Raw genomic sequence first — 13,352 nt, forward strand, 5'->3', positions numbered from 1 at the left:
GCTGCTTCAGTTCAAAAGTTGAATCACACCAACTTGATTTTCCCGACGGATCAAGGGGGCAGAAAAAGAGAAGCTTTCGTGCATGTGCAGATTTGCAAAGAAGCAGATTGTTTAGGAGACTTGAGAACCCCCCCCCCCAAAAAAATCTTTCTACAGCACTACAGCTCTTGTATCATGAAGTGATTTTTTTTTAGCTTGGGAATAAACATGTAATTGGAAGATTTTATATACCCATTTCTCACCTTAGGATATGGAATGGAAAGTAATGGACATTTTCACATGCCTGTCTTACTATTATATTTCACAAGTATTCCTAGGAAGAATAGGAATAATAGATTTTTATTTATTTACTTGTATCCCTTGAGCATTACAGTATTAGGATATTAATGTGTGCATGATCAGATCATTATTTATTTCTCCTTTTTCTACCCTGAGCCTTCAGTGGCGCGGTCACTCCCAGAATAATCCAGGATGTAATATTGCAATAATATTGTAACGGTAGAACTACAGCCTAAATCAATAGCAATAACACAGGAGTGTGAGAGAGAAAAGAAAACTGGATTTAAGATCTTTAACAAGCTAACAAAGTTTTAAAAAAATAAAAACCAGGGACTGTTTTAATATATGAAAAGGCACAGCACTTGTCTGCTGTTTTGTTTTTAAAGAAAGAGAAGAAAATCATGAATTTAACCCTTCTTCTATCTGTCCTTTTGTGAGCTCTCTTTTTTAAACTGCTGCATCTGAGTGATTATGGGATGGATCCTGAAATTGCTCCAAGCTACAGTTTAACCATGGCTTAGCAAATAACCCACAATGGGTGGCATCACGGAACAAGCTAAGCTAAAGTTAAATCAGCTTATGGCTTTATGTATTGGGCTAAACCAGTGTTTCTCAACAATGGCAGCTTGAAGATGTGTGGACTTCGACTCTCAGAATTCCCCAGCCAGCATACTGGCTGGGGAATTCTGGGAGTTGAAATCCACACGTCTTTAAGTTGCCAAGGTTGAGAAATCCTGCTCTAAGGCAACATTTCTCAAGCTCAGCAACTTTAAGATGTGTGGATTTCAACTCCCAGAATCCCCCATCCTAACTTCAGCATGGTTGGCTGGGGAATTCTGGGAGTTGAAGTCCACACATCTTACAGTTGCTGAGATTAAGAAACATTGGCTTAGGGTGATGAATGAATGTAGCCACTATACAATGATTTAGCGCTGCTTGAACTAGACTGTTTTGACAATGGCTACACAAACCATAGTTTAATATGACATGAGGTGTCAAAGTATTCCTCCACACTAGGGGTTCTCTGTTCCACTAGAAATTAAATAGATAAAGGATCTATACACCACAGCAATGTTTCTCAACCTTGGCAACTTTAAGATGTGGGGACTTCAACTCCCAGAATCCCCTAGCCAGCCCTTCTGGGAGCTGAGGTCCATGTATATTAAAGTTGCTGAAATTGAGAGACACTGCTGTAAAGTATATTTTAAAATTGCAGCTTTCTGAGTCATGCCAACACATAATCTGTCAAGATGGAAAGTTTTAAAAATGTACTCTCTGGCCAGGTTTCGGTTCCTGCATATCAATGACCACTACTTGCTTAACTGTGGTTTATTAAGCTAACAACCAATGGTTGGGCTTGTACAACATGCTAATCCATAAACGTTGGTTTGTAATCCCCAGTGGCAGGACTCATAGAACATGTTAAACTGGTTTAGTGCAATGTCTAAAGTTTTTGTCAAGCTCTTTCTTATGAAAGAAAGCAAGGTGTCACCCCATTTGAGCAAAGGGAGGATTTTAGTAGCACAGGCAAATATCTGAAAAATCCATATTTAAAAAAGTTCCTTGGAATCCATACTGAGAGAGATTCCTGTTCTGATCCCCTGCCATAATTACCTGTTTAGCTTTTTCTTTCAAGGCAGCGAGCTGGAGGGTGTTCAAATTACGCACTGAGCCAAGGATTTCCACAGTTTTGGCAAAAGTTCTGTTTTCCATGCAGCTCAGTTCCTGGACGGACCAAAACATGTTTGCTTCTGATAGTTTTATAATCTCATCTGGAGAAGGTGCCATGACATCTTCACAATCTGAAAGTAGAGTTGGATAGAGGCATTTAAATATTATCCACTGGAAGGGTGCTGGCAGTGATGCACACTAAACTAATAAAAAGACAGCATTTGTACATACATCAGATAGTAACTCAAAGAGCAGAGGACAACCCTAAAAGCAAAGAATGACATTAACCATAGAAAGCTTGGTGGAAGAATATTGTCTTATCCGTCATCTAAAGAAGAGAAATGGCTAATCTTTCTAAAGTCTCATATATTGGTCACCCAGCCCTAGAATTTCTAGACATAAATTACCAATGTCTTGCATCCAAAAACCCTAGGGCTTTATGAAGCTCCTGCTCAAATGGAGCCTTCAAATAATATTGACACGGTATCAAATTCAACAGTACGGATCAAAATTTGGAATTCAGTGGACTTTCTGATTCAGATGGATGATGGGGATCAAATCATACCATCAAATCAGATCATTTAGCTCAAGGTGTTGAACCAGACCGATACATCCATTCCAATTGGATCAACATTGTCAATCTGATCAACAATTCAAATCAGTTTGACAATTGGAATCAGCTTGGAGCTGGTCTGCACGGCCCGATTAAGGGCCAAGTATTTTGGCCAGATAGAAATGGATTCCCAGGAGTCTAACTCAAGCAAAGATTCCAGCTTCCATCTCTGATATTTCTATTTAGAAGGATCAAGGGGGATCTACCCAGGAGATCATTCCATGTGGAACCCATTGTTATGGTGGCCATTGCTCAAAAGACGATGGCTGCACACAGGACCAGCTTATCCATTAGGCACAACAGGCATTAAAATGTTCTAATTTTTTTTTGCTAAATCAGAAAGAATAAAATTTAGGTAGAAGTTATTTATTTTCATGCCTCCTTATTAAAAAAAATAAAACACTGAGGAACCCACAGAATTTGAACATCAAACCAATGATCTCATTTGTAAGCTATAGGTGCAGTGTGAATACTAAAATGATTATACATAATCAAAGTTGTTGCAGACGTCATAATTAATTGGCAACAAGGGATTATTATTGCAAAAAAATACATGTAAAATTTGATTGACCATTCAATGTATTTCTCTGTAAAAATACAAAGGAAATATTGAAAATCATCTGAAACATAATTTTTAATGCTATTATTTTCAAGTCAAAAATGACTTGATGGCACATAATCAATCATAAATCAGTAGCCCCAAACCAGTTGCAGTCTTTTTCAGTATATGCTGGCAAATTGGAGGCAAATGTATTTATTATTGTTTTGATTGCCTATCTCTTTTTTGGTCTTTTCTGCCTGGTCCAGTAACACAATTAAACTAGGTTAAGCTGCTATTTTCCTGTGTATTTTAGCAAATGAACATCTCCGTCCATGCTGATCTGCGTTGTGTATCTTTCTCCTAGGTTTTTTTCCCTTACGTATACAAAACTTGGGGTCCCCCCAAGCCTGTTGTTGTTGTTGGTATATTGTTTTCTGCTACAGAAATTAAGGTTACTATGGTAACAAATCATTCTGGCCAGGTGAAGCGGTCGAATTTAATTGTCCTCAGTTTAGGTGTTAATAGTTGCATTGCCTGAGGGGAAGGCAGCTTGCAGGATTGTTTTCTTTTAGCCTTGCAGCCAGTAAGCAGCTCTCTGAGAGAGCTCTCTCCTCTCTGAGCGTGTGTGAATGCACAAGCCTGTAAATATGTTTTTGTGCTTTATGTAAATAAATTTATTTTTATAGAAATGCCTGGTGTGTGATTTTTCTGATCTCTCTGGGCCAAATGCTTTCCAGCACTCTGCAACACTTGTTTCCTAGCAAAACTATTTTGGCTACAGTGCCATTAATACAAAGCATCAAAACAGGGAACGGTTGGATGGCCGTGCTAAGAAATAGGAAATGGTAGCAGGATCTTATTTGGAACTTTGGAGAACGGCTGAGTCAGCATATGCTGAGACACAGCAAAGGGTTACACGGAAATCATACATTAACTCCAAGAGTTTGCACTTCCTACAGGCAGAGCAAATCCATCAATGCTCCCGCATTCATCCGGAATGCCCCAAATATAAATTGGCAGATTTCATGAAAGGATTAGCATTAAAGGAAGAAAAAGCTTTGACTGATCATACACCCGGGCGACACAATGCCGGTCTTAAAGGACAGCGGTATTAAAGGCCAAAGAAATCAGCTGTTGGGTCTTACAAGACAAACGTAACAAGGAATGGAATTGCTTACCCGGAGTTGAATTAGATGGTTGGGTTAGAATTCTGGAGGCATGAAGAGATTCGAATTGAACCAAGAGGAGATGCCTGGTTGCAGAGACCAGCTGGGACGTTTTTGATGTGACTTCTGAGATGAAATCAGGAAACTTTAGGAATGAAAAAGATTAAATGATGAGGGTTTTAAGTCACCCTTGCTTTGATAAATGGCCCTAAAGAGGGTGTAATAAGATGTAGATCCTGTTCCCCACCAGTGACTTCTAGCTTCTTGTAGAGTCATCCAACCCTCATTGGGCCAAAATTACAGTAATGACAACAGGGTTTAAAATGTTTCAGTGATGACTGGAGGTGCTATGAGTCACTGGTAGGAAAACGGCCTTAGGAACATCACCAGGGAGAGAAGAATAAGATTTATTTAGGAAGACTTTAAAGGCAGACTTAATGAGAGATTATGTCCAAGTCTTGTGTACTTGAGCACCCAATTCTCCTAAGTCACATTTTTCTGGCAATATTTTCTCTGATTGTGGGCTCCTGATCAGTGATGACCACTGATTAGTGTTCATCTAGGATGCCAACTTTCTGTATTAACAAAGCAGCCTCTTGTTTATTAATTTCATTCATATCTCAACTTTCCTTCCAGGAGATCGAGATAGTACAGATAGTCCTCAACTTGTGAGCATTTGTTTAGCGACCATTCAAAGTTACAACGGTGCTGGAAAAAGTGACTTGCGACCAGTCCTTGCACTTATGACCATCGCAGTGTCCCTGTGGTCACATGGTTAAAATTCAGGTGCTTGGAAACCGGCTCGCACTTACAATGGTTGCAGCAGTTCTGGAGTCATGTGATCACCATTTGCAACCTTCCCAGCCAGCTTTCGACAAGTAAAGTCAATGGGGGAAGCTAGATTCACTTAACCACCGTGGTGATTCACTTAAACCATTGTTATTCGCTTAATGACCATGGCAAAAAAGGTCATAAAATTGTGCATGACTCACTTAATAACGACTCACTTAGCAACAGAATTTCCGGTTCCAATTGTGGTCGTAAGTTGAGGACTACCTGTAAATGGGATTCTGCCCACCCTATTACTGTCCTAACAACTCTATGGGTTTGACTAAGCTAAGAAATGGCATCCAGGTTCACACACCATGCTAATCATAGCTGCTCCCACTTATCAACAACCTAGCTTATCCATTCCTTTTGGCAAAACATCGCTAATACCTTTTCAACAAGGACCATCAATTCATCTTTTGGCAATAATGCAATAAAAGGTCCGTTATCCTTAGTTGTTTCAACTGTCCAGTTTCTTGGGGAGCTGAAAAACAAAGTAGGGATCTCAGTTGAAAAAAGCAAGCCTTGAATTTACCACCAAGTTTAAGAAAAATGTACTGGTCAGATTCACACGTTGGAAGAGAGGTGAAGGAAGAAGCATTCATAGTACAGAGTTTGTGCTAGAAAAATCTAAGTTTCTTCTTTGAACATCGTGGTTGGCTTCTTTCGGTGCTGTTACTCAATGGGAGACCTGCACAGATCTTACCCATGCAATTCAATCAGTCTCTGTTTGATCTCTATCTGCTGCTCGTAGCTGAGATGGGGACATGGGCCGTATCGGTGGAGGATCATTGCCATCACTTCTGGGGAGACCCCGTTGCAGATGAACGCAGGGGACAAATGGCAAAGGAGATTGCCCAGCAGGTCCACGGAATATTCATCTGCCACTGAGCCATTCTGAAACGAGCCACATTCATTAACTAGCTGAACCAGGCAAGATGAACCAAGATCCAAATAAAATGTAGGAATGTATCAACATTAATGAAAACAGAAAAGGAAGAAAATGAAGGAAGACGACCAGTGAGCGAGCCAAGGAGTGCCACATTCATTTGGAGCACAGCCGCCCAGAAACTCCTCATGCCATTAAGGTTGCATTCGCATCTTTTAATCCCGGACTGAGTGACCTTGCCGTCCAGATGTTAATGAACAATTATTCCCAGCATGGCCAAGAATAAGGGGTCAAGATGCTGTAAGGACATAAGCTGCTTCCCCCAATTTCAAACAAGCCAATGGCCTGGTTAACTCAAAACACAACGAGTGAGTTCACGTTATATTAAGCCAAAACTCAACAAATCTGTTTGACTTAGTGGGAGGGGAAGAGTCACTTCTCATGGGTAACACATTCCCAAAAGAGGTGAAAGAGTTGATCTGGAGGCAAGGAAGGCATGACGTGGGCTTTCCTGGTGATTTCCCATCAATACAGGTAGTCCTCGCTTAATGACTGTTCGTTTAGTGACCATCCAGAGTTATGGCGGCACTAAAAAAAGACTTACAACCATTCCTCACGCTTACATCCCTGTGGTCATGTGATCGCAATTCAGGCACTTGGCAACCATCGTGCATTTACAACAGTTGCAGTGTCCTGCAGTCACATGATCGCCACATTCGACTTTCCCAACTGTCTTCCAATAAGCAAAATCAATAGGGAACCACGTGATTCGCTTAATGACTGCCACAAAAATGGTCATAAAATTGGGTCCAGGTTTGCTTAACAATCGCATCACTTAGGGACCTAAATTCCAGTCCCAATTGTGATTGTTAAGCGAGGACTACCCATAGGCCAGTTGTAGAGGCGCTACCTTCAATTGCATTTGGAAACGAAAAGGCGCCTGTGTTTTACAGATTTAATTGGCGGTCCTTTTCCCACTTCCAGGAGCATGCCCCGGCTGTCCCTGTGATGTTGCCTTATCCCATCTCCAGCCTGCACAGGAGGCAGACTTTGAGCTGAAAGAATGGGAAGTTCTTACTAAGCAATACTGGACTTTCTGCAGGATGGCTCTTTTCTTCTGCTCGCTCCAAACGAGGCGATCGAGGTCCACCTTTCCCAGGCTGATCAGAAAAGGGACGCAGCGGGATCCCGAGACGGAGTCCAGGAACTCAGCACTAAGAGAAAGTTTCCCAAAGATCACTTTGTGGAGATGCAAAAACCGCAAGGAAGGAGACCGATTTACTTATCTTTTCTCTAGCCTACACCCGAGACCGCTGAAGCAGAAACACACCCTTGCTGACGTCAGGAGGGTTTATGTCCAGCTGCTTGTATAGATTTTTAGATTAAAATTTCATTGAAAGGAATAGAAAGTGACAGGGAAAGATGGACAAAACATACAAGAAAACAAAATATAAGGGGCAGATAGTTATCCCTGCTGAATTTTAAATTGAACATACTCAGTTAATGCAGTACAAACTGCTTACAGAACCACAAACATTAAAGCATTAAATCAGTAATAAAAATTATAGATCAAGTTGAAATATGATTCTATAGAAAAGAAAACCCATGTTTTGTATGGGATACAAAACCATATATAACAGCAAAATCCAATGGTTTCCAGTTGGAATTACATTTTGCATCTGATTTATTTTTTATGTAGGAAGTTGTTTTTTGTCTTCGAAGCATACTCCCATAATTTAATTAGCCATTCTTCCAAAGAAGGGATCAAAGATCTTTTCCAATAAAAAGCATACAGTATGGATTCCTTGCAGCCTTTAGGATAAGTTATACGGATAGATTTGAATGTGAGATTCACCCAGCTAATCATATACAACTGAGCTTTGTATCAAGAAATTTGAGTCATGTCTCTGCCAAAAAATTAGTAAAATAGCCTCAGATCCAATTAGTAATAATAAATAGTTTCAAGGTCAGTGCAAACAAGCAACTTTTTATGATCTCTAAATTCCGTGGGTTTAAATCCCAATTATTCTCAGAATATTTACAGAATTTTAAGTCTAACTTTAATTGTGCGCTTAATTAAGGGAGGCCTTATAATAATGTTTCTCAACCTTGGGGACTTTAAGATGTGTGGACTTCAACTCCCAGAATTCTCCAGCCAGCCATCCTGGCTAGGGAATTCTGGGAGTTGGAGTCCACACATCTTAAAGTTCCCAAGGTTGAGATACACTGCCTTAGAATAATTACAACGAAATAATCCTTTGTCTTTCATATAGTCCTTTCAAATCTGCATCCTGATGCTAAATACCACCATTAAAATCAAATTAATGGGTTTTCATTCTCTGAAGACAAAGCAGCTACCAGTCATATTTTTCTGAAAAGCATGAAAGAAATGCATGAATATTGACTGGAATAATATATGTATATATAATTGGCACTATAAAGATCTATAATTTTCATGTTGTTTTTCACGCTGGTTAGAGAAAAAAGAAAAGGAAGGAAATTAAAAAGAATGGCTTACGGAAGCACAGCTAAAAGGTAGGGAGGTACAGATGCTTCGGAAATTGTCCAGAATTTCCAAGCCAAACAATTGATCTGCAAAGAGGATTTTTCAAATGTGATTGCATAGAAACAACACATGTAAAAGCTATAATCCTGAGTGACTATTTTTTTCTACATACGCCAACATAATATCAGTAATTTCAATCCATTGTCACATCAATTTCCCACTTAGTGAAAGTGATCGCAAATTGACATTGACACTTTTCTGCACATTTGTGATTTTTAAAAAAAAGTTTCCACATTCCATATAGAGTTCCTAAACACATGCATTTTTACAAGCAAGAAGAATGCATTTTTGGTATGTTATTTTCATTAATGTGTGTTAAACGCATCAAAAAAAGAGACATGTATGAGATCTAACATCCACACTTGTGTAGATCTGCTTGGATAAAAGTATTATCTCTTCAAATTCAGAAAAGGGCAGAATTCAGAAAGCAATTGCTGTTTTTTGATTACATTATTTCCAAAATGTGAAATCAAGTACATTCTCCTTAAAATGCAAATCACAAGCATGTCTCTATATTTACTTTGCCCTAGGTAAATGTTTGAAATCATAATCCAGATTCTTAACAGACCTTCTGTTAGAAATGAAACAAACACATTAGGTTATTTCACATTTGACCTGAAAGGGGGAGAGCAAGTGAAGATGCTTTTCAAAGATGTTGAAGATGTTCAAAAAAAAGATTGCACTCAAATTCTCAATGTGCTGGCAGGTCAGGCCTTTCAACAGCTGTCTGGTGCTGAATTGGAAGAGAAAAAAAGATATAGAGTAAGCATTTGTAAGATCCAATTTAATTCTAAGAATATTCCATCTCATTCAGTTAGACTCAATCTCTGGAAAATGACATTTTCTAAGTTAGGATCAAATTCCCCTCTTTCGATTCATGTCTTCTCAAAGGCTTCTGTTACAACTCTCCTAATTTCCAACCAGCATGGCCAATGGTCAAGGATGATGAGGGCTGTAGTGCCACATCTCTGGAGGACATCAAGTCTGGAATGGCAGAGATGACAGAAGGTGGAAGGTGGAAGATGGAGAGATGAGAGTTTCTGGAACTTCACAAGAGAAGGGACCACCTTGCCGTTGGGGGCAAGTGATTCCATAGGATGGGAGCCACCACCCACCTTGCCTGTTTCTGTGCTCTGTTTTGTGAACAGTTTGGTAAGTGAGGACCCTCTGCAGTGGCCCTCTCTATGCACCAGATGACCAATCTTACCTAAATTCTCAACCCCACTTATTTCTGCATAGACACCTTGCTTACTACCTATTGGTCACAACACCAAATGCCTAGAAATTGGTATGGTTTAATGGCAAAGAAAATCATTCTGTGTTGTATCGGAGAAGAAATGTCCCCAGATATTACGCAAAGGGAGTCTAGATTCTCCCATTCGATTTAATGATGAAAGAACCATTAGTGAGATAGCAGGGGTGAGCAGTCCGATTGTAGTGGGGAAATGGCTGTGGCTGCCCTTCCCCGGCTTGTAAACTGCTCCAGCAGATGTGATCACGGCTACAGTGCTTGTCCCCAAGGGGAACCATTGCTCAGTGACTCTGTTGGCAACAGGGAGCCCACCTTGGCTCCAAGAAGCGTCCTGTCTCCTTCCCAGAATGGCTGAAGTCTCCCAAGTTCTTGAAATGCTGAGAGATGGTGGTGGTTCATTCAAGATCTCGCCTGAGATCTGAGACTCGAGTGGTCAACTGGACCAGAAAACCAGCTTTGCAGGGGCACAGAGGGTTCAAAACTTCACCAGTCCTTGTCTTGGACACACAGGTAAGAGGTGAATTCTTAAGTGCGTCTCAGTCTCACGAAACTGGGGGGAACTTCCAGCATCTGAACTGAGGGCCCCTGTTCAAGTTATTACTCAACTACAGGTGACGTTGGACCACGCTCCCTTTCCAGCCCAACCTTCATTGTTGGGTTTAGTTGGGAGGATAAAATGGACACACACACACACACACAACTGTGCTGCTTTGAGCTCCCACTGAAACACAGGGTATAAAATATAGCAAACGACAAGTAAAGGATATGTAGTATGTTGATATTCTCACTATAATCCAGGGATTAAAACACAGAGGACATTGCCTTACCTTAAGAGATCAGACAGAGGAGTTTTCCTTGACAATAATTCATACAGAAACAAAGCCTGAAATTAAACAAATAAGGGACCTATACACTACAGCAGTGTTTCCTACCTTGGCAACTTTAAGATACGTGGACTTCAACTCCCAGAATTCCCCAGCCAGCATAAGTGTCTATATTATACTCATACATGTAGGAGTTCATTTTATATACATACTTATAAAACATATACACAAAATGAAGCCAGGACAGACATGATTCGTACTTGGATGAGAGACCACTAGGAAATGCCAGGCTGTAGGCTAGATTGGGAAATCAAAATAGCATCCCAGAAGGCACCAGTGACCAACCACTTCCATCCTGTTGCCAGAAAAGTGGCCACGGATGTGTCCATGGAGGTACCGGGAGCTAAGCTCAGCTTCTCAGTTGACCAAGTGTGGTTGTCGTGCCTATTTTCATAGTACAAAGGCAGGGTAAGGGGTCAACAAGGTCAAGATGGTAGATATTACCATGCAATCAAAGCCCTTCCCTCTTTTACAAGTGTCACACACAGATTAAAAGGGGGCAGGGCTTCCATTGCATAGTTGCCTCTGCCATCTTGACTTTTTTGACCTATCTGGGGACACCCCTCACAATGGGGGTTGGGAGAGTATCCAGATTAGGGCCAGGGTGTGCCTCAAGGGAGGGAGAACTGCACCCTTTTGCTCTCCTCTTGACGCAAAGCCGCACAATCTGTTCCACCTTCTGGTTGTCCAACCCAGGGTCCCCGCAAAGGGCCATCATGCACCCGTCCAGCAACTGGCTTCCACTTGTCGCTCTGCCAGATTACCTGGCTTGGCCTCAGCTCTTTTTTTTTCACCAGCGATGCGTTGAAGCTGCCTGCCTTCCACAAATCAAATAGGGACACCTCCGTAAAAAAGGCGCTGGGCAGATCCGTGAGGATGGACGAGAGCTGTGTGGATGCCAGGACCTGTGAAAAAAAGGGATGCCTGAGTTTAATTTGTTTCCTTTGGCTGGATCAGACACCCACTCTAGATATTGAGAAGTTTCTGTAATGGTCTGTGGGAATGACCTTGGGAGACAGGAGGAAGAGCAGAAGACTAGGCAACAGATAAGAGGCAGCTGAGCCTACAGAAGGAACGGGGCATGGCAAATGTCTCAGAAGGGACCCTCCCTAGTTGGGTGGACTGTAAAGGCGAGGGGGGAGAGATGTGCTTTCCAACTTGCAAGATTCTCTTAATGTAACCTTAAAATAAAGTTAGAGCTAGTACTTCTGGGTGTACTTCTTGTCTGGACTACCTTGCAAGGCTAACATCAATCTTGCAAGTCTGAAAGTACATCTCTCCCCCATCACCTTTACAGTTGAAGACCTACTCAGTGGAAGTCCACACACCTTCAAGTTGCCAAGTTTGAAAAACACTGGTTCAGATGGTCCCCCACTTAACAAGTTGAAGATGAGTTTTGCGGAGACTTCTGAGGCTAGTCCTCTTGATAAGATTGTATGAAATGAAGAAGTTGGACAGGAAAGCTTTCTAGTTCTAAATCCGTGATGTCTCCATCTCACTCGCATGTTCTCCGCCACTCAGAAACATCAGCACTTACCTTCCGGAAGATTCCTTGTCTTTGAGCTGGGGACAAATCCAGCGCCCTCTGTGCCAAGGCACTCTGGATTGCCTGAGAGAGTTCGTTGGGGTTCATGTTGTAGAAGGACAGGGTGTCAATGCCAGTCACCAAAGCCCCCATTTGACTAACGTTGTGAAACGACAACGCCTAAGAAGAGGGGACAAGGACACCAGGACGTCAAGGAAGGTGTCCTAAGGTCAAGGAAGCTTTATGCTTCACTCTTTTCATTCTCGTGTTGAGCAGAAAAGTGCTTCGAAGAGGACTCAAAAGCCATTTATGGCGAGGGACAGCTGTTCAGGGAAGATGGTGAAGAAACACCATCAATTTCTGCAGTCCTAGGCAACTTGTCCGATATCCCCCCCACTCAGTTCCTCACTGTTTTTCTCCCTACCACGTCTTGTCAGATTGTAAGCCTCAGGATGCAATTTTTTAATAACATAAACTGTTCAGGACAAGCACCTAGCCAACCTTGGCTGATCTTGAAAAAGCTGAACAGGGTCAAATTTGATTAACGTTGCATGGGAAACTGCTGGGAAATCTCAGGATGATAGACCCGTCTCGGAAGGAAATAAAAATCATGGAAGATGTCCATAGCAACCCACTTCCATAATATCGGCAAACAACAAAACCCTTGGATATGTCCTTGAAGTCACCAGGAGTTGAGCTTAACTTGAGAAACATCTTTCCCACAGAGGTAGGTGAAACAAAACATCAGTATTATTTGTGAACATGGCCCAGTTCCAGCTTTTTAAATGGTATCAGTGGTAGCAGATGACAGGGAGGTACTGTATGTGTAGGATCTGGAGCTTCATAACATTACAGATATCCAACCCAGAAGATATTCCTCCAAAACATTCACCCAGTTGACTTCTCAAATTAATATTCTAATCTCCCTTGGTGCAGCAAAACCATGCGCTCACCCACATTAGCTTCACAAGAACCCTGCCAAGTAGGTGAAGTCAAGAGAGAATGAGCAGTCCAAGGTCAGTTGGTGTGATTACGTTCAAAAAACCGTTAAGCATTAATGTGGTTTGTTAGGTTTTGGCTTAATGGGAGGTGTGAACCCCCTCTTATAGCTTACAAACCATAATTTATGGCTGAAAGG

The 13,352-nt window shown here is 41.4% G+C and overlaps 1 protein-coding gene across 1 annotated transcript in view; it reads right to left on the bottom strand.

Moving 5' to 3' along the window:
• Positions 1 to 13,352, bottom strand: part of OTOA (otoancorin) — a 30,418-nt gene that overhangs the window by 7,465 nt on the left and 9,601 nt on the right. Inside the window, 10 exon segments of the mRNA XM_063315071.1 lie at positions 1,894 to 2,081; positions 4,283 to 4,415; positions 5,489 to 5,582; positions 5,805 to 5,995; positions 7,066 to 7,201; positions 8,506 to 8,579; positions 9,169 to 9,286; positions 10,633 to 10,688; positions 11,454 to 11,594; positions 12,227 to 12,394. Of these exon segments, the coding sequence (XP_063171141.1) occupies positions 1,894 to 2,081; positions 4,283 to 4,415; positions 5,489 to 5,582; positions 5,805 to 5,995; positions 7,066 to 7,201; positions 8,506 to 8,579; positions 9,169 to 9,286; positions 10,633 to 10,688; positions 11,454 to 11,594; positions 12,227 to 12,394 (1,299 nt within the window).

This window comes from Candoia aspera, chromosome 14, assembly GCF_035149785.1.
Source record: "Candoia aspera isolate rCanAsp1 chromosome 14, rCanAsp1.hap2, whole genome shotgun sequence".
In the NCBI taxonomy this organism is placed as follows: Eukaryota; Metazoa; Chordata; class Lepidosauria; order Squamata; family Boidae; genus Candoia; species Candoia aspera.